This window comes from Musca domestica, unplaced genomic scaffold (assembly GCF_030504385.1).
Source record: "Musca domestica strain aabys unplaced genomic scaffold, Musca_domestica.polishedcontigs.V.1.1 5, whole genome shotgun sequence".
Lineage (NCBI taxonomy): Eukaryota > Metazoa > Arthropoda > Insecta > Diptera > Muscidae > Musca > Musca domestica.
The window spans coordinates 13,519,212-13,543,060 of record NW_026712346.1 but is presented as its reverse complement, the minus strand read 5'-3'; the positions used below and the strand labels follow the sequence as shown (position 1 = coordinate 13,543,060).

General features: G+C 34.0%; 4 protein-coding genes across 9 annotated transcripts in view; 3 read left to right on the top strand and 1 right to left on the bottom strand.

Moving 5' to 3' along the window:
* The first annotated feature begins 5,984 nt into the window (after window positions 1–5,984).
* Window positions 5,985–6,716, top strand: LOC101891181 (small ribosomal subunit protein mS40). The gene has a single exon (XM_005183390.4). The coding sequence runs from the start codon at window positions 6,084–6,086 to the stop codon at window positions 6,714–6,716; it is 633 nt and encodes a 210-aa protein (XP_005183447.1). The 5' UTR covers window positions 5,985–6,083.
* Window positions 6,717–6,766: 50 nt separating this feature from the next.
* Window positions 6,767–8,272, top strand: LOC101891007 (pyridine nucleotide-disulfide oxidoreductase domain-containing protein 1). Its single transcript, XM_005183389.4, has one exon. It carries the CDS (start codon window positions 6,767–6,769, stop codon window positions 8,243–8,245), a length of 1,479 nt encoding a protein of 492 aa, XP_005183446.1. The 3' UTR covers window positions 8,246–8,272.
* A 628-nt stretch (window positions 8,273–8,900) lies between these two features.
* LOC101891349 (transcription initiation factor TFIID subunit 13) lies at window positions 8,901–9,856 on the bottom strand. Its single transcript, XM_005183391.4, has 3 exons — window positions 9,703–9,856; window positions 9,309–9,645; window positions 8,901–9,247 (listed from the first exon to the last, which is right to left on the bottom strand). Exons 1-3 carry the CDS (start codon window positions 9,739–9,741, stop codon window positions 9,225–9,227), a joined length of 399 nt encoding a protein of 132 aa, XP_005183448.2. The 5' UTR covers window positions 9,742–9,856; the 3' UTR covers window positions 8,901–9,224.
* A 9,547-nt stretch (window positions 9,857–19,403) lies between these two features.
* The window catches only part of LOC101891528 (NPC intracellular cholesterol transporter 1), a 32,505-nt gene continuing 28,059 nt past the window's right edge, over window positions 19,404–23,849 (top strand). For 3 of the 6 annotated variants that reach the window (XM_005183394.4, XM_020036707.2, XM_020036706.2), the window contains exon 1: window positions 19,404–20,957. In XM_005183394.4, the coding sequence (XP_005183451.1) occupies window positions 20,796–20,957 (162 nt within the window). In that variant the 5' untranslated portion in view covers window positions 19,404–20,795. The remainder of the gene's footprint in view (window positions 20,958–23,849) is intronic. The other 3 variants (XM_020036705.2, XM_005183392.4, XM_005183393.4) reach the window with 2 other exon arrangements.

Sequence of the window (23,849 nt, the reverse complement as noted above, 5' to 3'; positions counted from 1 at the left end):
TTTTATACCTTTTATAGTATGGAGGTTATATTAAGTTTGTCATTCCGTTTGTAAGTCATTGAAATAATCTTTTTAGACCCTACAAAGTATATATATTCTCAATCATTGTAAAATATTAAGCCTTTTAGTCCTTTCCGTCTGTTTTAATCAGAGTTCAAACGGCATGTGATAGGAAGTAAAGGCCAGCACAAGACGATTTGTATGAATTATGTTTTTTTTCGACACACTGACTTTGTCTATTCAATCATACGCTCTGTATTTGATAGGCAATGACAACCAACAACATCCCACATTTTGATTCATGTGTGCCATTGTCTAAGGTTTGATCGTGGCATGGCTGACTCGAATATTTGTATGGTGTTTTCCATAAATGCAGGGTGTCGACGATGACATCGAACCATGTCATCGTCAAATTGTGTGTCATTTGTGTACGTGTGCTTAAAAAAATTAATTTAAAAAAAAACACAACTAGTTATTTTTTGATTTATTTCCTTTGCGCCAACTAACTATTTTAACATGTTAATGAGCTAGGCATTACTTTGAAACTAAATATAAACTAGTTACTTTTAAACTAACTATAAACCAAATACTTTTAAGCCAATTTTTAGTCAGTTAAAACAGTTAAAAAAGTTTTTTTTTATTTATTTTTGTTAATCAAATTCTTTATTTTCTACTTGAAGGAGGAGTGCTATTTTCAGATACCCTGGCTGCACTGTTTTTCTAAGCATATGTACTTGTGTATTAAGGTTAGCAGCACTAGCTTGCATTATTGTACGTTGCATTTATTATTATTTTTGTATTTTTGGAAATGTATTATGCGAATTATTGCAAAGTAGTTTGATATAACCAATCATCTTTGTTTTTTTTTTTTTTTTTTTTTTTTGGCCTTTTTTTTCTCTAGAGAACTTATATGTGTTTTGTTTTTGCAATTTATTTTCGTTTTGGTGTTTGAAGTGGTTGATATCCAGATGACTTTTCAACCAATTTGAAGTTAGTTGTAGAATAATAGGTGTGTCTGGTTACCCTAAAACTTGTAACAATTGTTACAAATTGTTACTGGAAGTCGTCTGTTAACCCGAAAGTTCTGCAAAAGAGAGCGGTTGGAGAGAGAAATTTTGACAGTTCTTTCAGTGAGAGTTTGCAAATTCTTGCTGGAAAAATTTCTTTTTGCAATCTCTTGCAACTCTTCTTCTTCTCATTCATTGACATTCAATCAGATGTTTTCTATTGTTTATTTATTTCTTTTTGTGATTTTAATTTGAAAATATTGTTTTGGACTTTACAACTTTACAAAATGTGACAAAAGTAAATATTAAAATATAATAAGAAAATAAAAGACTATTTCCAACATTTTTAGACAAATGCCATTAGCAACAGGTTTAAAAGATTCCGCGGAACACATCATATCTATCTTCCTTTTATTGCTCATATTTTTATTTTATTGTCAATTTCCTTTTTATTTATAAAACTTGTGAAATTGGTGGTGGTTCCTTTCGTTTAATTCTTTTAATGGGGGACAAATTGGTTTGTTTTGACAAATCAGCTGATTAGTTGCAAGCTTCTGCAGGAATACCGTCTGTTTACTTTTCGCAATTTCCTTGCAAAAGAGAATAAAACTACCTTACTCTCTCAGAAAGATGTTGCTGGACAATTCCTGCAGGGAAAGTAACCAGACACACCTAATGCATTTATAACTAACGATTTCTTCAACTGGTTGAAAAAAGTCCCGCGTCGAAATTTCGACGGTGATGATGTGTTTTTGTGTGTGCTGTACAGTGTGACCAGATCTAAAATAGTGTTGCAGCTAAAACAGCATAAAAATAATGCTAAAAAATGCCGAACCAAAAAATTAAAATGCCAAAAAATAATACAAAATATAAATACGTTTTATAACCGTGCAACACTATGTGTTGGGGGTATTAAAAGTTTGATTTGGCCAAAAATGATGTAACACTTCGAAATTTTGGCTTCCCACATAGGAAAGTATATATTGATCTTCCAATCTCGCTAAGCTGAGCCGAACTAGCTATGTAAATTTGCAATCACGCTACAGGTCACAATTATAAACCAAACGGCATGGGGCTAGACTTTGGACTGAGCAGAAGCTTTTCAATTTGAATTGTCATCGGATAATATTGAGCGGGTGAAATAGACCATAAGTTTTGCAAAACAAAAAAACATTTTTTTCCGTTAAACCGCGAATATTTTTAATCCCGGTGAAATTACAAATAGACGAAAAGGTAAATTCTGACCGTTACGTAAATGTCGATAGTGAAGATATCGGATATATAAAATGCTTACACTTGTTTCATTAAAATATAAAAAGGTCGAATAAAAAGGAAAGACATTAAATACTTACATTTCAAAAATAGTTGCACTGATTTTGAGAAATTTTCTCAATTCAGAATGCCCTCTTCACAGGAAAGAAAAAAATCTAGACAAAAACGCATGAAAAAATCTCAATAAAGATGTGGATATTGATTTTGTAACATTTTCTTACATTTTTCCATTTTGTCACATTTTTTTTTTTTTTTTTTTGCATGAGATATTTTCATTTTGACTTACAATATTGAATTTTATATTTTGTAATATTTTTACTCTTTACAAGATTATATAGTAAGAATATTATATACATGGCACATTTATGGCCCGATCCTCACGAAATGTTGGATGGAGGTGTGGTTAGTGTCAGAATAGAAGCCTGATGTTTTTTGGAGATGATTGCAAAATATTCAGGGGTTCAAATGGACCAAAAACTAAAGGTTTTCTTACCCGTCATAATTATCGTCCGATCCTTAGCAAATTATAAGTAGGAGTTCGGTATCGGCCCTGCCAAGCATTTTGAATGGCCATCTGATAACTGTTAGCGGATAAAAGGGGCCCCAATTTTTGCCCCAAAATGTATATTTCACCGAAATGATGAAAGTCAATTCCAGGTGAATTAAGAAATACACGAATGGCCCACTTCTGATCTTTTTTCCAGCAATTCATATAGAGAAACCTTAATTTACAAATATTGCTCTGAATAGCCATTAGCACGACTCTCTTTTCTTAAACTCTAATATAGGGCAAATTCTATAAGAATATACATTACTTCGATTTAAACCATGACATTTTTTTAGAGATGACAGGTTTTTTAAAAATAACGAAGGTTATTCGGAAGGAGGACCAATAAGGTCCATCATCTGTTTTTAAATTTAATATGATTTAATTAAAATGTATTAAGTCCTGCTACTTGATAATTAGAGACCGAATGATGATTAGAATGAGATCGTTTGTAATATTAAAACCTTCGCAACCTTTATTTAACCTAATGTAAAGATGTGAATTCACAGTATATAATATCATTATATTTCTAATTTCTGTTTTTATAAGTTTCATGCCACTGAAAACTCTTCCAACTTCTGCGTTACTAAAAGGTAAAACTAGACAATTCATAATAAAAGAAGATAATTCCTTGAACGGGTTTTCATTTAAAGCACTTTTAATTTCTTATACAATAAAAAATAAATCGTCGAGTGTATGTTTGCCCATTCACATGTACTTAGCTTTTGCCGTTGCTTTTCTAAAATAGTAATTTCGTTCAAAATGTTCATGTAATTTATTTTTTTAGATTTAAGAAAAATTGGATTTATAAGAAAGTACTAAAATATAAGAACATTTTTGGACAAAAAAAAATGCTAAACTAATAATTTCAAAAAGCTAAGAAAAATGCTAAGTGCTAGATGAAAATTTTATGACGGCATAACATGACGAGCGTTTTCTCTCCATGGCATAAAATTGTCACATTTGCGGCCCTTTAATAGGAAGCTATAATTTTGCACAGAGTTGTCTTTTGCCTTTATTACGTGTGTGTTTTTTTTATTGCCAATTGTTTTTAATCGTCAATACATGTTATGACGATGGATTTGAGTCTGACCGACATGACGAGACATCGAGCATTTGGTTGGATGTCACGTACTGTTATGCGTTTGATCAAACAGGTCATAACATGACGAGCGTTTTCTCCCCATGGCATAAATAGAAAAAATTGTCACATTTGCAGCCCTTTAATAGTGTTCACGGATAAGTGAACATGTTTTTATAATAAAAGAGAATGGCGGGGCTACCTAGTGTAGATGAGAGGGATTTGTTAAACTGGGATCTTCTTAATACAGTCCACATTAAATAAGATAAGAAAATGTGGTGAGCAGACCTTCGAGTTAGAAATAAATAGTATAGAATTTTCAATTGCTGCATGTGTTATGGTGGAGTTAGATTATGGGATGTAATCTTTACTCAGACTGATAAGCAAGTGCAGCATGTTTGCTTGCCACATGTGAGATAGCTATGCGTGTTTATGACCTCCTCCTAAGATTTATGGTGGCATGGTGCATATGCATGTGTACAGTTGGTATCTATCTCTCTCTCTCTCTCTCTCTTATTTACACTTAATGATAATTTAGGTTAAGTCATATTATCATATCTAGTTCTTAAGAAATATTTTTAATAAATAAATTCAGTGTCTTACAAACGCTCAAAACGGAAAAGACGTTTGGTCTTTTTAATGATCCCGGTTTACAAATAGGAAGCTAAAATTTTGCACAGAGTTGTCTTTTGTCTATAGTCAGATCAAGTTTGAAGATGAGTTATATCCGTCAACGTTTTCGTATAGCCACCATATAATTGATCCTCCCATATTCGGTAGTTTGATGATTTTAGCCACATTTTTAAATAGAATATTTAGTTTGTATGGGGGTCTACATCCTATGGCATAATATTGTGCACGTTTTCTTATGAAAGTACCCTCGATATCGGATATTTTGACGAATTCAGACACATTTTCTAACGGAATAATCTAAACTTCGTTATATAGAATTCATAATATGTTCTACCACCTGTGGCAGATCATTTCCTATATAAGTCCACGTTTTCCTATAGCCTCCATATAATTGTAACTTCCCATATTCGGTATTTTGATGAATTTAGGTTCAGTTTCTAGGGAAATAGCTTAAAATTCCATATTTAGAGTTCATATAAGATTTTATATCCTGTTGCGTTTCCGTATGACCCTATAAAAAGGTACTTCCCAATATTCGATATTTTGATTTTAGGCACATTTTTAAAAGAATTACTAAAAATTCGTAATGAGTTCTTCGGCATATGTTTTATCTTAGTTCTGTAAGTGATTTGAATGGAATAAAGAACAAAAATCTTTGTTCGCTCAGCAAATTTTATGTGGGGAATTAAGAAATAAGTGATTAATGGTCAAACAACGAATAGAGAGCGAATCAAGTGTCATGTTAACTTAGCATTACATTCTTCAGTTCTGGACAGCGAACGAAAATAAACTATTGGAAACGTTACGAAAAGAAACAAAACCGATATTAAGATAACGGGAGTTATTTCTTATTTTGTACTGTTTGTGTAGATGAGTGCGAAACGAAACAGTACACAACTCATTGGAAATGCTTGCAAACGTTTCCCTGTATATTAACTCATTACAAATAAAGCACAAACTAATTAAAAGTTAAAATTATTCCATTTTATTCATTTATTTGACACCATACAATGTAAAAAAGTACAAAAACCATATTAAGAATAACAACTCTTTACGTACCAGTCATAATTTCGGACAGCAAACGTTTGCAAAAGTTTCACGGCGGTTCGTTCGCAAACGATACAGCTCGGCAACTCCCAGCCGAAGTACATTAAGGCAATCGTATTGTTTATGTACTTCTGGCATTGATATTTTTGTGTTTTTTTTTTTTTGGAGTAAAAAACGACTGAAAAAATTCTAACAATTTGTGTCTTCGTTTCGTTTTGTTCGTTTCGTTAGTACAGATCATAAATTTACTTGTCTACCGGCTTGGCAGGGGAACCTTGTACTTAGGTCTTGGCGTACACCAATAAGTCGCACAATCGATTAATCGGTTTCACAGAGTTCATAGTCGACTGCGGCTATCAGAACTACGACTACTAATGGTCGATTAATCGAAAGTCGAGTTACCTATCCCTACTTCAGAGTTGTATAACTTCTGGCCTGTTCTTGTTGCTTTTTTTCTCAGTTTTCTATAAAGAGGTTATTTATTAATTTAGCCAATATGATGAAATTTAGCCGAAGTTTGGGAAGTGTGCTAACTCGATTTGCTTTTAATCACAGCGCAGCCTCATCACAATTTGTGCAGAACATCCACACAGCTTTGCCACTGAATTGTGAACATCATAATCCAGAAAGTGCAACTGAATCGCCGGCCGATGATACCCAAGAGAAACGTGAATTAACTGAAAAAGACCGCAAGTTGATGTTAAAGGATCGAACAAAAGTAATCCCTGTTGAGACCTCCATCCGATACCTAAATAGCACTGCATACAAACAAACGTACGGCGAACAATTTGTCTGGGAACAGTACAGACGTAACCATAAGGGGCCATTTCCACCACGTAAAACGCGCAAAACCTGTGTACGCCAAGGTGTGATAAGTACAGGAAATCCTTGTCCAATTTGTAGAGACGAATATTTGGTGTTGGATCATCGTAACATAGAATTATTAAAACAGTTTATTTCTCCACAAACGGGGCAGGTGCTGAGCTACTCAAAGACTGGTTTGTGCCAGAAGAAACATTTGCAGTTGCTGGTTGCTGTTGAAAGAGCCAGGGATTACGGTCTACTGACTTTCGACGTGCCATATCGTGAATTCGATTACAGCGAATACGCCCAAAAATCACAGGCATAGACCACAAAAAATAAATAAATTGTTATTAGTTGTAAGCTTCAAGTGAGGAAATGGAAAAGTCTATTGAAGGAAGAGGAGGTGTCGCCGCTGAACAGTACACATTTGTCATTGTAGGTGGGGGTATAGCTGGTGTAACAAGTGCAGAGACTACTGCCATCTGTTGTCCCAAGGAGTCAATTTTACTGTTGACGGAATCTAACATCATCAAGACTGTAGCAAATTTAGAACCCGTCGCTAGATATTTGTACAAGTTCGATGTACTTGAAAGGGAATTAGCCAATAACACTGGAAACAGCGAATCCAGAAATGTTCTAGCTCCCGCTATAGTTACCCAAGTCGATAGCTTACAGCATGTTGATGCCAAAGAAAAGTTTATAATAACAACTAAGAAAAAGAAGATCTACTACAAGTATTTGTGTATATGCACAGGTGGAAGGCCTCGTCTCATAGAAAAAGACAATCCCCTTATAATTGGAATACGGGACACTGATTCTGTTCTGGTATTGCAAAATAAGTTGGCCAATTCGAAAACTGTGGTTCTAGTCGGTAACGGCGGAATAGCCAGCGAATTAGCTTATGAGCTGAAAGGCTTAAAAGTTCACTGGGTAGTGAAGGATAACCACATTGCTTCAACATTTATTGATCCTGGAGCTGCTTATTTCTTCCAACAAGTAATGGACTCTAAAGAAGGTGTTACATCGAATGATACATCTGAAAGTATTGTAAAGCGATTACGATATGATGAAATAGTAGCTTCTGAAAACAGTAATAAAAAAGGAGCAGCTTTGGGACCTGATTGGCACCGCCATTTCGATTTGAAAGGATCTAATTCCAGCATAGATAAGCCTATTATTCATTTCAAATCGTTGGTAAAGAGCATGGAGGAATATTTCGATGCAGAACAGAACAAAACTCTCCTGAAAGTTGAGCTTAACACAGGCGAAATTATTGTTTGTGATTTTCTTGTATCAGCAACTGGGGTGGATCCACGATATGACTACAGTTCTGAACCCAAATTTGAACTAGATATCGAAGACCACGGCATTAAAGTGAACGAAATGATGCAAACCTCTAATGAATACATATACGCCGCTGGCGATGTTTGTACAGCTGCATGGGATAAAGCCGAACACTGGTTTCAGATGCGCCTATGGACTCAAGCTCGACAAATGGGTTCAATGGCTGGCAGAAGTATGACCGCACATCACCTTGGAGAAACCATATATCAAGATTTTTGTTTTGAGCTTTTCGGACATGTGACACAGTTATTTGGTTTGCCAGTTATCCTCTTGGGACGCTATAATGGTCAATGTTTGGGCACAAATTACGAAATACTACTGCGAACTACACCAGGTCACGAGTACATCAAGTTTATTCTGCAAGATGGTAAACTGCGGGGTGCCATTCTAATTGGAAACACAGAGCTGGCAGAAATGTGCGAAAATCTTATACTAAATGGCATTGATTTAACACCATTTGGCGATGATATTCTTAATCCTGATATAGATATTGATGACTATTTCGATTAAATACAAAATAAAACTTTATTAACACAATGAATTTAATTTATCGAACTAGGTATGTTGTAACAACAAAAGTAATTCTTCAGATAAAATGTAGTCAAATTAATTAATTTCAGCCTAAGTAGTATTAGGAAGGAAGTCCGTTGGTGTCAGTTGCATTTCCAGTTCGATAAGACTAACCAAGAATGGGTATTAATGGGAAGCTATACAAATATAATACAAGGTTCGGTTGTACTTAAAAACGTTACTGTCTGATAGGAGGATAAATAACACAGCGCTGTTTAAATCTATACATCAAAGTCCTAGATTCAATTGAGGGTATCAGATTTAGAAAACTTTGGGTTGCGTAGTCGGAGTTGGACATATCAAGAAGAAAAAATCCAATGACCCGGGCGGAGAATGCTTACTTAAAAGTCGTATCATTTCATGATACCGTTTGATACCTTTATTGCCTTGATTGGGTCCTCTATCAGGGTCCTAAGGGGTACCTGTGGTAACATTTTCACCACGATTACGAGGAGCCCCAAACTATTTGTTCCTTAATTTTTTTTTTTTGTAAATGACACCTATTTACTCTGCATACATGTGTCCTGTTCCAGAACCTGCAAGAATGTAATATTTTTTTGCAATTTTTTCGATACCATAAATGGAAAATCGGATATCGTGGTAAAAACTTTTATATTTTTGCTGTTCAGAAACAGACCAACGCTGTGATGTATTGAGTATAGTGTTCAATTATTCTCATGAAAAATAAATTAAACTTTACTTCTGTAAACTTTCGGAGATAGATTGTCGTTATAAATGTAAGGATTCTAGCATAAAATATTAAAAAATTTATTATTTTTATATCGATTTATGAACACCTGAGTAATCTAAAAGTTGATTTGCTCATATAACTGATTTGTAAGAAGTTGTCTAAGACTAGGTGTATTATATATAACACGCTTTTGAGACCAATTTCTGGTACTGACTATTTGGATTTTTGTCATTTGATTTTAGCCTCGCTTCCTGTAAAAAAGATTAATTAATTGGTAGATGCCAAACGTGATAAAATATTCCTCGAACTTACCAACATATTTAATTTCATCGAAAGCCTTTCTCGCCTTCTTCAATTCCTCATTCATTGTCAGCAGGTCCTTAACACGGGCGTATTTTCTTGGGTCTTTACGAACTAAGAATATGATATCCTCCACTTGTACTCTTCCGGTGCGTCCTATTTCCATGGCACGATGCGTCATTTCTGTTATAAATTCGATAACCAGATCCTCTAGCAAATCAACACTTTCGGTATATGGATTTTCGTCATCGCCAAAGCCGTACATCATACAACGTAATTCCTTGCTGAACAGACGTTTGCGTCCTGCATTTGTGGGAACAAATTGTTCCTCGCCTTCTTCCTCGTCGAGCTGATAGACATAAATTTGAGTAGTTTTCATAATCATTTTGCGCTCATAAATACTTACATCAACATTTTCAAACGGTTCATCATTGTTTGTAGTCATATTTGAAAAAAGAAAATAGAAATTAAAATCTGGCTTCCAAGTTCGTATACAATAATAACGTCTAGACAACGGAGCCAATTGACTTTTTCGGCGGCGGTGCTTCGATTAGCAATTTTTTCTATCGATATTATTGGACGAAATTTGTGACATGGGACAATAAGAAGGTATAGCAGAGCTATCAGCTGATTATATTTTTTGCGCATGGCCGACTTTGTCACTCTTGAAAACAATAGGACTGTTCAAGATCTGCAAGAATGTGAAAATGTTTACTACGATAACCAATTTTCTCCTTATGACATCGAAGAAAATTGCAGAACTAGTAGAGCGCGCATAAACGAATTTTATCAGCTTTGTCATGGAAGTGAAGAATAAATCATCTTTGATTATATTTCTGAAAGGAAATCTTTACATTTCATTCGATTTTAGCGATTATTAGTTCATTTTTAAAAGTAAAGAAAAATATAAAGCAACCAATTTTGTTTAAATGAAAATTTATTCCACAATATTTTAATTAAATACAAATTCGCGTACAATGGACTGAATGTCAGGGATTTTTGACAATATCAAAAATGCTAAAATGTTAATTTCAAAAGAATTTTAAAATTTTTAAAATAACGTTTTCCTTCTTAACGAACTATAGGGTAGTTTACTGAATGAGATAGTGTTGATGTCTACTCGGCGACGGAATAAGAAAAACAATAATTGTGAATTGAGCGAGGACATTTGTACCACTGTTAAAAAAGGGGATTCTTCAACTAGGTTGTGTTTTGCTTGATTCTGAGACTGATATTTATTGTGGAGACAACATTCCTTCAGAACAACAACCGGCAATTAAGCGGACGATATTGTAAAACATTTTGAAATATGTATATAATTGGTGAAATAAAATAATATGGGTGCCACCGAATCTCAAATATTGAGGGAACTTCAAGAAGAGGCGATACAAAAAAAAAAAAAAAATAAAAGTTCCTATGATACAGACAAACAAGTAAAAAAACTGTAAGTTCGGCCGGGCCGAACTTTTAATACCCTCCACCATTTGGTACAAATTTGGCAATTTCCAAAAAAATAAAATAAATAAATAAACAAATAAAATAAAAAAAATCCTTTAAAAATTCTGTTAAAATCTTAAAAATACCGAATGTCTATACGACGACGCATACATGCATAGGCAACTTTTGTCATAAGTTATTACAACATTTAAATGCGAAACATGAAGAAAAAATTGTTTATAATGTAGCTAAAATCATCAAAATACCGAATATAGGGGGTACCGTTATATGGGGGCTATACCAACACGTGGACCTGCACAGACAATTTTCTGGCATGGGCTGAAGTATCCATTACGAACTTCAAATGCGAAATTTAAACAATCATCTTTGATTATATTTCTGAAAGGAAATCTTTACATTTCATTCGATTTTAGCGATTATTAGTTCATTTTTAAAAGTAAAGAAAAATATAAAGCAACCAATTTTGTTTAAATGAAAATTTATTCCACAATATTTTAATTAAATACAAATTCGCGTACAATGGACTGAATGTCAGGGATTTTTGACAATATCAAAAATGCTAAAATGTTAATTTCAAAAGAATTTTAAAATTTTTAAAATAACGTTTTCCTTCTTAACGAACTATAGGGTAGTTTACTGAATGAGATAGTGTTGATGTCTACTCGGCGACGGAATAAGAAAAACAATAATTGTGAATTGAGCGAGGACATTTGTACCACTGTTAAAAAAGGGGATTCTTCAACTAGGTTGTGTTTTGCTTGATTCTGAGACTGATATTTATTGTGGAGACAACATTCCTTCAGAACAACAACCGGCAATTAAGCGGACGATATTGTAAAACATTTTGAAATATGTATATAATTGGTGAAATAAAATAATATGGGTGCCACCGAATCTCAAATATTGAGGGAACTTCAAGAAGAGGCGATACAAAAAAAAAAAAAAAAAAATAAAAGTTCCTATGATACAGACAAACAAGTAAAAAAACTGTAAGTTCGGCCGGGCCGAACTTTTAATACCCTCCACCATTTGGTACAAATTTGGCAATTTCCAAAAAAAATAAAATAAATAAATAAACAAATAAAATAAAAAAAATCCTTTAAAAATTCTGTTAAAATCTTAAAAATACCGAATGTCTATACGACGACGCATACATGCATAGGCAACTTTTGTCATAAGTTATTACAACATTTAAATGCGAAACATGAAGAAAAAATTGTTTATAATGTAGCTAAAATCATCAAAATACCGAATATAGGGGGTACCGTTATATGGGGGCTATACCAACACGTGGACCTGCACAGACAATTTTCTGGCATGGGCTGAAGTATCCATTACGAACTTCAAATGCGAAATTTAAACAATCCCGGTAAATAATGTCGCTAAAATCATCAAAATACCGAATATCGGGGGGTACGGTATATGGGGCCTATACGAAGACGTGAACCTACATGGCCCATTTTCTGTTTTCTGCTGCAGTATCTATTACGAACTTCAAATACCAAATTTGGAACGGTTCCGTTAAATAATGTCGCTAAAATCATCAAAATACCGAATATCGGTGGGTACCGTTATATGGGGGCTATACGAAGACGTGGACCTGCACAGATAATTTTCTGTCTTAGGCTGTAGTATCCATTACGAACTTCAAATGCCAAATTTGAAACAATTCCAGTGAATAATGTCGCTAAAATCATCAAAATACCGAATGTCGAGAGGTACCGTTATATGGGGGCTATATGAAAACTTGGACCTACATGACCCATTTACGAACTTAACCTGCCTACTGGCAAAATAAACATGTGTGCAAAATTTTAGCCTTCTATCTCAATTTGTTCGAAAGATAGAGTGATTACAACAGACAGACAGACAGACAGACGGACAAACAGACACACAGACAGACAGACGGACATGGCTAAATCGTCATAGAATTTTACGCTGATCAAGAATATATATACTTTGTTGGGTCTGAAGTGAGTATTTCGAGGAGTTACAAACGGAATGACAAAATTAATATACCCTCCATAGTATGGTGGAGGGTATAAAAATAAAAATATCTTCCCTTTAAGTCATTTAAAAATAGATCTGTTTCAGTAGATCTAAAAAATTGAAAATATTATTTTATTCTTGTTTCGGAATGTTTACGTTGAAGCTCTTTTCATGGTTATACAATTCACTTGACAATTTAAACTGATTGGATTTTCTAAATCCTTTACAACATACTATATAAGATTAAAAATGTTTTTAGTTTATTTATTCTTTACAAGCAAGATTTCAATAAAAAATGCATACCAGTACCATTTATTATACCCTCCACCATACATAGTATGGAAGGTATATTAAGTTCGTCATTCCGTTTGTAACTCATCGAAATAATCATTTTAGACCCAACAAAGTATATATGTAAATTCTTGATCAGCGTAAAATTCTAAGACAATTTAGCCATGTCCGCCCGTCTGTCCGTCTGTTGTAATCACGCTACAGTCTAAACGAATTAAGATAGGAAGCTAAAATTTTGCACTTGGAAAAGAATTATCTATATAGGTCCACGATATCGTATAGCCCCATATAACGGTACCCTCCGATATTCCGTATTTTGATGATTTTACCCACATTTTTCAACGGAATTGTCTGAAAATCCACACAAGGAGTGCCTTGTGGGTACTTTATATCAAGATATTGTATAGCCCGCATATGATTTCAGCCACATTGTTCAATGGAATTGTCTGAAATTCCACACGAGGAGTTTATTGTGAGTACTTTATCCCTTGGAAGAGAATTATCTATATAGGTCTACGATATCGTTAGCCCTCCATATAACGGTACCCCCGATATTCGGTATTTTAATGCTTTTAGTTATATTTTTCAATGGAATATTATCAAATTGTACACAAGAGGTTCTTTGTAAGCAGTTTACACCCTGACAGAGAATTAATATAAGTATATCCCCCATATAACGGTACCCCGATATTCGGTATTTTGATAATTTTAGCCATATTTTCCAATGGTAATGTCTGAAAATCCACACAAGTAGTTCTTTGTGAGCACTTTAACCCCTGAAAGGTAATTGTCTATATAGGTCTAAAATATCGTATATCCCCCCATATATCGGCACCTTCTGATATTAGATATTTTAAGGATTTTAACAGAATTTTTAATTAATTTAATTTTTTTGAAAATTTTCTAATTCGTTCAAATGGTGGAGGGTATTCAAAGTTCGGCCCGGCCGAACTTACTGCTTTTTTACTTGTTTTATTGATAAACTTGGTTATAACTTAAAACTATTGTCCAAACCATATAAAATTCGCTTTCTTTTCAAAATTTTTTTACCAAACAAATCTTTGGTCTGTTCCAGAACTACAAAAATGTAAAGGTTTTTACTGCGATAACCAATTTTCCCTTTATGATATAGAAGAAAATTGTACAAATAGTAGATTCTTGCAGATACTGGAACAGAGCACTTGTTTTAAAATTTAAATGGTAATGGCAAGGTAGATTTAACAGGTAGCAGCATCGTCGAATTGCTACAACAAAGCAACTTTTATGGTACCCTCAAATGTCAAAATTGGCATCAAAGGCGAAAAAACATACATTGGCCATGTCAACCAATCAGAAACGAGGTGTTTGTTTACATTTTATGTTGTGCGTGGAAATTAAGCCAAGTAATAATACGACACTCGGGGAATATTGCAACATGCCCAAGTCGATAGTTAGCACCCGAAATGTTTATACAAGCCCACAACTGTAGTATCTTTTACGTTATCGACAAATACCACTAATATTCCAGCCAATGTTGGTAACCGGAGGTTACACCGACTCCAGCACATGGCACAACAGTAGCAAGGGTTTCCGATCAAATGGTTTAAAGAAAGAACATAGCACCAATATCACCACCAGTAAAAGCCCTTTAAGAATGCCCAGCAATCAAGCTAGTAGCCACTTGGTGGATACCAAAGCCTTGTTGGTAGCAGAGCCGATGCAAATTCCTCAAACCATACAAAGAGTTTTCACAGACCACAGAATGCTGGAAGAGCAGGGGCTAGCGGAAGTTTGGATAAGACCAAATGAGTCATAGCTCTCGTGAAAAGCAAAGTAAAATGGCTATACAACAGAGTCAGGCCGTAAAGGGGTAACATGGGCCTATACAAACCAAAGAATGCTGTAAGCCTTCATGGCAGCGGCTGCTGCAGCCGCCGGTTCGTCTGGGCCAACTGGAAATGTCCACGATAAATTACATTTCAAGGCCAGTTCTGAACATAATCTCATTTTTTGCTGGTAATTCAACCCTAAACTTGCTCTTAACTTTCTTAAATTTTGAAATATCAGAAAAAAATAATACTTTTAGTAAAGTAATTTAGGTCGAATTCAGCATTACAACTTGTTTTGACATTTAAAGGTGCCGTCAGCTGGGGTGATTAGACTGCCTAGTAGATCTACCTTGGTATTTGGCTTGGCCCAATTATAAGGTCTTCCTTCGAGCGAATTAATCTAAAAACAGCTGTTATTTTATCAGATGAAATGTCAAAATTCATGCTTGAGGCGAAAATAAATATTTTCGCCTTGACAGAAGAATTTTGTGGCGAATATGTTTGTTGTCATTTTTTGGTAAATAAAACCAGTGTTCGAAAATAAACAGTATGGTACTGTACCGTTCCGAGATAGAGTGGTACACTAAGATAATGTGCCGTACCGGAGCACAACCCTTAAAAAATATTTAGTGATACTGTACCGGAGCACAACGAGAATCGTACTGTACCGCAGTCGAACCACTAAAAAACGTAGTGTTCCGCAGTCGGAGCACTACGAAATCGTAGTGCTGTACCACATATGTATTGTTTACGATTTGTGAGAAAAATTAGATGTTCGATGTTTTTGATAATACAAAATAATACAATTCAATATTATGAATATAAAAGCTGAATTTATTTTATGTATGTTTAGATTGGTTGCGAAATTGAAGAAAGTAGAAAAATATGGGAAAAGGTAAAAAGAATAAAAAAGGACCAAATCTAAAGTAATAATAATTAGTATTTAACCATTGAAATTTGAAATTTTTAATTTTCCGCGAAAAATGGTATTTTAGTGGTTACATTGTAATGGGTTATTATGCAAATAATTTACCAGTTATTTTGTGGTACCGTGTGAATGTAGATGTAAAAAACTAAATATTTTACAAAGTATGGCTGAGTGTTTAACATCAGTCTTATTATTTCAATTTTTTTAATGAGGTGCATGTGGTACACTACGGTTTTTAATGCTCCGCTTGCGGAACACTACGTTTTTTAGTGCTCCGACTCCGGTACACTACTATTTTTTAGTGTTCCGACTGCGGTACACTACGATTTTATAGCGCTTCGACTGCGGTACACTACGATCATCGTTGTGTTCCGGTAGAGTATCACTAAAATATTTTTTAGTAGTAGTGTACCGGTACACTACCGCTAAAGTTTTTTTAGTGATACTGTACCGGTACAGTACACTATGTTTGTGTACTGTTTATTTTCGAACGCTGAATACAACACATGGTCAAACCGAATTTGAAATTAAAAATGTTAAATTAAAAATTGTTGATATTTGTAAAAATTGTTGAAAAATGCATATCATAACAACTTCCAATTTGCGTCGTTTTAGAAAACGTATAAAAATCTACTTATTTTTGACAAAACATTTTAACAATAACATTGACATATCAATGTTCCCAAGCGTTGAAATAATTTTTTGAGTAATTTTTTATTTAAAATTTTCCAATTTAAAAATTGGTTTGACAGTTCATTGTCCTAGCAGCTATGCAATGCGACTACCTGCATTCTTCTACCATAGTTTTAATCCATTGTATACAGAGAAAATAAATTCCATGAAATTTGACAAGGTAAATTACAGAAAATGCAGAGATGGATAGTCTTATTTGAAATGACTTTACAGTCTTAATGTCCTCATGAATGATACCAAAAAAAAAAAAAAACATTACAAAACTCGTCTATTCCAAAACCTGCTAAAATATACTACTTTTGCATTTTTTAGATGTAATGGAATTTTAATGGAATGTCAGTCATCGTAGTAAAATATTTACATTCTTGCAGTTCAAGAACAGACTAAAGATTTGTTTGCTCAGAAACTATTGAATAGAAATGAGTAGGAATGGCTGGATGTGTGGTTTTGATTAAATCGCTCCTCTCTTAAAGTGTTATCGTCTTATCTACACAGATCAGGAAGACGGATGGATAACACGTTTTTATGAACTAAAATGAACTTAAACCATTACTTCTATGGGACACATTTCGGGCGAATCAGTTGATATATACACTCAGCAGTCGTAAGGCTATGGTTTTACCCTGGAGAATGAAATGAATGGAGCCTACTACGTAATACCTTTAACCATGGATATTTGCTATATGTTTTTCGCGTAAAATGTTACTGCCTTGATTCTAGATACAGAGATATTTGCACATGATAGCTCGGCAGATCTCCATTTTCAGTTACAGTATGTTTTTTTGCAAATTGATTGCATATTTGATTCGTTTATAAATGTAAACTAGCTGAACCCGGTGCGCTTCGATATCCCTTTGTATTTTATATGCATTCAAAATTTTATATACGAATATTTATTGGTTTAAAAAAATAAGACAAATTCAAACATTTAAAAAAGTAATTATTGTTATACTTTAATGCGTAAACAAATAGCTCGGTCTACCAACGCGTGAACATGCCAGTAACAGCTGATCATGAAAAAAAAATCATATCCCAATCTGAACCGATTTTAATATAATTTGACAAAATTTAATTTTACACCAAATTCCGTCACAACTTTCATATTTCATTGAAATTGGAGGTACATACCGAGTTTGGTGCATTAAATATGTGAAATCGGCCGAAAATATATATGGGAGCTATATCCAAATCTTAACCAAATTCTAATTAATTTGTCAAATTTATTATTGTAACCAAATTCCGCCACACATTCTTAATTTCATAGGAATCGAACATGCATATCGTGTTTGATGCAACAAATAAACGAAATCGGTTGAAAATATATATGGGAGCTACATCCAAATCTGAACCGATTTCAACATAATTTGAAAAATGTATGTTCGTGTTAAATTCCGTTACACATTCCAAATTTTATTGATATTAGAGATACATAGCGTGTTTGGTACATCATGAAACCGGCAGAAAATATATCCAAATCTAAACCCATTTCAATATAATTTTGCAAATTTTATTTATTTTTATTCCAAATTCCGTTATGCATTCCAAATTTGGAGACTGTATCTGTAATCGATCAATAGATAGGTGCATATAAAATCTAAATTTTTGGGATGTACCTCCGATTCTAATGCTATATCTCCAGTTCCAAGTGGAATTTGAAAAATGTTTATAGCCTATGTTACTTTCACATCTCATTGTCAAAATTTATATTTATAATTCCATTGTATATACAGAAATACAGAAAAGATAGGAACCTCATTTTATTCAGTGAAATTTGACAAGGTAAATTACAGAAAATTCAGAGATGTATATGCTTTTTTGAAATGACTGACTTGAAAAGCTGCAATTTAGGTGCAGCGCATTATACATTGGAAATAGGTCCCTGAGTTTCTTCAAACATTGGGCTTACAAATAATACTCCTACCAATTCAGTATGAAGTATGAAAATGAAATATATAGGTAAGTTGTCATGGTTCGGAAGTTATAGTCAAATTATTGTCTATATCGGGTAAGTGGATCCGGGTCTAGTCGGGGTCTTGAACCCGGACTTTCGGGTCAAAAATCTGGGGTCCCAGGTCCGTCCCCCAAGAAAAAAATAGTTTCCCGGGATAATGGTTAAAATACCTACCACTGAAAAAATTTTCGAAAAAATTGAAGAGTTTTTACTAAACTAGAGTTAAGTCCACGTTTTCAACTTTTTGCGTAAATGTTGAGATTTTGAACATATTTTTGTATTTTTTAAATTCTGCTGGAGAGACACTTATCAAACATTGTTTTTGCCGATACAAACATTTTGAAAATATTGCCTCTTTTGTTTACAGTTTTCTGTGAAATTTCAACCCGCGGACAAAATGCGTGCCTCGAATGAGAGAGAAAACAAAATTTGCTTTCGTTTGAATGTACATACGCCATTCAACATTGTAGTTTTCATTCATAATTTTCAGTCTTCCCAAAAATTTTTAAAATTTCTTTAAATTTTTCTATTTTTAATTTTTAAATGTCATAATTTATTTTTTCGATAAATGCTCTCATTTTTTAGGAATGGGACATATTTGTTCGTTGTTCTGAGAGTGGTTTGATTTGAACAATGTACAAATATGAGTGTTCGCTCAGGAAATTTTGTGGTAGTTTTTTCATAGTTAAGAGTCAAACAACGAATAGAGAAACTTACCGCTCGCACGAAGTCAAATACTTTAATTTTTTTAATCGACTTTTAGTCCAAACAGAACAAATTCACAAACATTTCAGTGCTAGAAATACAAAAACAATGTACTGCGGCTGAGAGCTGCATCAATTTTTGCGGTTATGGGACTGGGCAGGAATGAAAATGACTTGCCGCAATTTATCGACAGTAAATAATCGATTTTAATATCACAATTGATTAGTCAAAAGTCGACTTACATATCCCAATCTTGTTTTCCTATTCTCCACGAAACAATATAAAAGTATCTCAGAGTATTCATTTTTGGCTTTTTGACAACAACGGTTAACAACGGAGACGCGGAACTTGTCGAAGTTGAAACGGGATAAAGTATACTTGCAAAATTAAATAAAAAACTTGCACAACTCTTATTAGCCAATTCGAGGGCTATAAAGTAAAGAAACGTCAAGTGTAGTGTTCATTCGAATGAACAATCGTTTCCGTTCACAACCGAAAACCACAGGATTTCCCAAAAGAAATCAAATTGAAAAAGTAGTGAATAATTTCATTTATTGATTTTTTTACAAAGCATTTGTTAGACTTTTGTGAAAATTCGATTTCGCCTCTCTCGTTTGTGCTCTCTGCAAAACAATTTTACCGAACAAAGAAAGCTCAAACATAGCTGCAGTACAACACAAATACAACAAATTCTGCATTGCAGACAACAAAATGAAGAATTGCTGTTAAAAATAGTGAAAATAAGTTTATTCGGATAAATCGGGAAAATAAATATCGAATAACATGACGGTTATGCATTGGAAATAGCCGGAGGAGAAATAATTTTGTGGAAAAAAATTGAATCAGAATTGGCTTATTTAATTGGCAGACATACGTCATTTATTTTGTGTTCATGCGAATTTTTCTCACGCTCCCAGTCGATTTACAAACTCACTGCGCCTGCTGGTAATACAATGAGAATTTGTTTTTCGTTCGCTAATACTCGAATTAGTAAGATACGCTTTGTTTCATATTCGAATTTCTTGACATTTTCCTGCAATTATTGAAAACTATTCATATTATTTGATCAACCGGCAACAAAATTGAAAAAATTGTCGATAAGCAAATATTAGCTCAACCAATCATTTGAAAACAGTCGGACACCACCCGAAGTAGAAGATATCCTCGTCTCTATCCTTTGTGGGGTTGTTTACAACGGAGTAGAGTACAAAAAAGTAAAAATATTAGGGAGGGCTCTTTGCGTGTTTGAACACCCTGCCCCAAAAAGTAAAAGAGGTGGCAGACGACCGAAAGAGAAAGTCTTTCTTGCGTACGTCAGTTTGTGTGTATGCGTGCGTGTTTATTTATCATTAAAATTGCATTGGAATTTTACTCGTAACACAAATACAATACTCTGTAGTCTGCAACAACAGAATTGCTCTTTGTGAGCTGTTGCTCTATTCCAACAACCAACAACGACGCATAACAACTCTTCGATCGAAGAAGAAGAGGAGGAGGAGGAGACACAGCCAACAGCCGACAAACATCGAAACCGACAGCACGAACACCGAACGAAGGAGACAAAGTTGGCCTTCAGAAGGCCATAAAACAACAACAACAAAAACACATATATCATTCCATTATTTTCACCCCTCGACTACTAACATAACTACTGCAACCTGTTCAGGGTTATAGCAATGATGGCGGAACCCGAATCAAGGTCATTTAAAACCAAACGTCGCAACTTCGTCTCCCCCAAATTATCCTCTATTACTACAGCTGTGTCGGCGCGACCATCGTTTTTACATCTACTCTGCTTTGCTGTGATATTTTCTAATTTGATTGCACCCAGTATTCAGGTAAGTTGCGATGGTACGAATTAATGGCATTGTTGTTTGGACTTTAGGAAACGCATATTACAGTTCGGATCAATAAGTTCGATTTTGAAAGACCTAAGGTTTTTCTATATATCCTTTTCTCACTACATTTACCATTTTTATGCCAATGTTGTCGATCCTACGATATTCCACAATTATGAACTCGACTTCACTTTAACTAATATCCCTGTAAGCTCCCTCTCTATCAAAACGTTAACAAATATCAGGACAAGAGATTTAAAAAATCAGTAACTGACAGATTTTTAAACGTTTATGACCGATTCTACTTATTGCTTACTTATTACTCTGGACGATTGGGATAACTTGATAGATAATATATTTGGAGGAATTGTGTGTTCCGCGACACCTGAAAAGGCAAGCCAGTTAGAAACTATCACATACTCGCCACTGTGCGAAGCGCATCGCCGTTCGTTATGTGCCTCATCAGGTATATTAAGTGTGGGTGATGGCTTACAAGGTCCATTCTTCAGAAAGTATCATTTATTTCGAATTTATTGCGATTAAGTATATGCGATGTAAACACCACCAGCAACAATATGTGTTTTCTAAAAGCGAAATACTTAATTTATATAGTTTGTCTTAGAAGTTGGTCTAAATTCTTGTACCACGCTTGACTCCTCTGTTGGAAAAATCCTTCTACGTAAGAATTGCTCGTATTTTCAACAATCTGTCGCCCAATCTTAAAATATTTAATTCTTCTCTAAAGTGTTATAAGCGTACATTACATGATCTCTTCAATCAAAATATTTTTTAATAATGGTTTTCTTGTGTTTGTTTTTGTATTTCTCTTGCATAGCTGATTCATCTTATTATTGTTGTTAATTTGTTTTTATATTAATAATAATTTTAATTAAGATCTTTAAGATTAAGAATATTATAAATAATTTTAGAGTAGACATGTATAGAAGTTTTTGGAACCGTCCATGGCCCTGTGGGCTATCTGCGTTGATTGAATATGAATAAATAAAAAAAATAAATATATTTAAATACATATTAACCTGCGTTATTTCCAAAGGACATTTATTTCATTATTTTTATAAGTTTCCACCCTTTGTAGAAAAGATAGCAGAAGAAAAGTTAATATATTCTGAATTGTGAAACCTGTTCGAAGTTGGGTTAAACTCGAGCACTCCCTTCCCTCATTTGGGATTTAGGATTTTTCAAAATGTTGACCATTATCGTACATAATCTAATTGCGGATCAAACATTGGTCTTTCATAGGATTCAGATAATTTCAAAACGGTTAAAGTTTCTGCGAAGAAATTACAGATTGAAAGAGAGAGAGAGAGAGAGAGAGAGACATATATAACCCATATATCGAATCCTCACAATACATCTAATATTGGATTGAAAGTACGAAGAATTAAGGAACTCGGGTGCTAATTCCACATATGACCCAAGGAGAAGTGAGCTGATATCGTGCCGAGTTTGGACAATATCGGCTACTCACTTCTTTCACTATTTATGGGATAAGTAAAACAAGAAATATCTTGATCATAGTAGTAAACCGCTCATCCCCATCATACCATCACAAACCTATAAGTTTGTTTTGCATTCATGTACGTTACGTTTACAATAAATGCTTAGTCATCGCATCAGAATCTCACCTATAAAAACTTATCAGATATCAATGCAAATATAGATCGTTATATGAATCATGCTGTGTCAGATGGGCAAACCTTTTTTTGACCACACATCTATATTTCATTCAAACAATTGTTATATTTCATACAAACAATTGTAGGAAAAAAATTTAACATTCTTACTCTCTGGGACATGATTTCTTTAAATGAAACTGAATGTATAAAGGAAGGAAAATAATTAACACATTGCTTTCTGAAAGTTGTTTTTAAACCAAAACAATTAACAGGGGCATGCAACTATTTCAATGTAATACAAAGCCTTTGCTTGGTAACTAAACTCTCTGCTTTGCACTTATACATATTACGATCTAGCATGTTCGTTTCTTTGTTAAACTGTTTATAGCTTTACTCGCTAATATACAAACATATCTAAATGGTTTAGGAGAAAAGTTAAAATTATTTTTTGTGAGCTCTCGTTTTGATGTTTAGATTTACTTGGCTGCTTCACATGACGTTTTTTCTTTGAATAACAAAACATGTATTTTTGTAATGGGGAGATCAAAGTTGTCATATACGAGTATTTATTTCGGCTAAGGTGGTACATTTCATTATAGAAATTGATATTGATTTCAATAAGAATAAAAGAATTGCTTGGTGGATTCAATATAACATTTCAATTGTCCGCTGGTTCTGCAATATATCTGAGGGCGCCAGCTGAAGCATAAAATCTTACCAAAGGTAAATGTACAGCGTTAAATAAATTTTATTCAAAAAAAAGAAAAACATAAAATGTTTTGAAAATGGTTGTGCAACCAAATTTAATTTCAGTGCAATGACTGACAAAATAATTGTAACAGTGATTATAGGCTCAAAAATGCGATTTTAAAGCCCACATGGCGTTATTACCCTTTTTAATACATGTTGGTAATAAGAAGCTGATCATACGAGTGGTGAGATAAAAACTGCAACAAAGTCAAACGCCATAATTTTTACATTTTTTTTTTAAATTTTATGGAATGAAAGCAAAAAAATGTCGGAAATAGCATCAAATTTTAGAATAAGTTTAGATTTGTTCGAATTGGTCACCTTTGGCACGAATTATGGCCTTCAAACGGCCAATGAAACCGTCACGCTGCCCGAATGTTGCTCTGCGGTATTTTGGCCCATTCCCGGCGAAGCGCTCGCTTGAGGTGTCGATCACCTTTGTTATTTTTTATTGCCAACCTTGCTTTCCAAAATACTCCAGACATTGTGTCTGTCCAACGAATTG

What these genes read in the sequence shown, in the direction of transcription:
- LOC101891181 (XM_005183390.4), top strand. Translation starts at nt 6,084, where the DNA reads ATGATGAAATTTAGCCGAAGTTTGGGAAGTGTGCTAACTCGATTTGCT.
- LOC101891007 (XM_005183389.4), top strand. Translation starts at nt 6,767, where the DNA reads ATGGAAAAGTCTATTGAAGGAAGAGGAGGTGTCGCCGCTGAACAGTAC.
- LOC101891349 (XM_005183391.4), bottom strand. Translation starts at nt 9,741, where the DNA reads ATGACTACAAACAATGATGAACCGTTTGAAAATGTTGAT. An exon ending in AACCGTTTGAAAATGTTGAT is followed by an intron (nt 9,646 to 9,702) that starts GTAAGTATTTAT and finishes TATGTCTATCAG; the next exon opens with CTCGACGAGGAAGAAGGCGA. An exon ending in CGATGAAATTAAATATGTTG is followed by an intron (nt 9,248 to 9,308) that starts GTAAGTTCGAGG and finishes TCTTTTTTACAG; the next exon opens with GAAGCGAGGCTAAAATCAAA.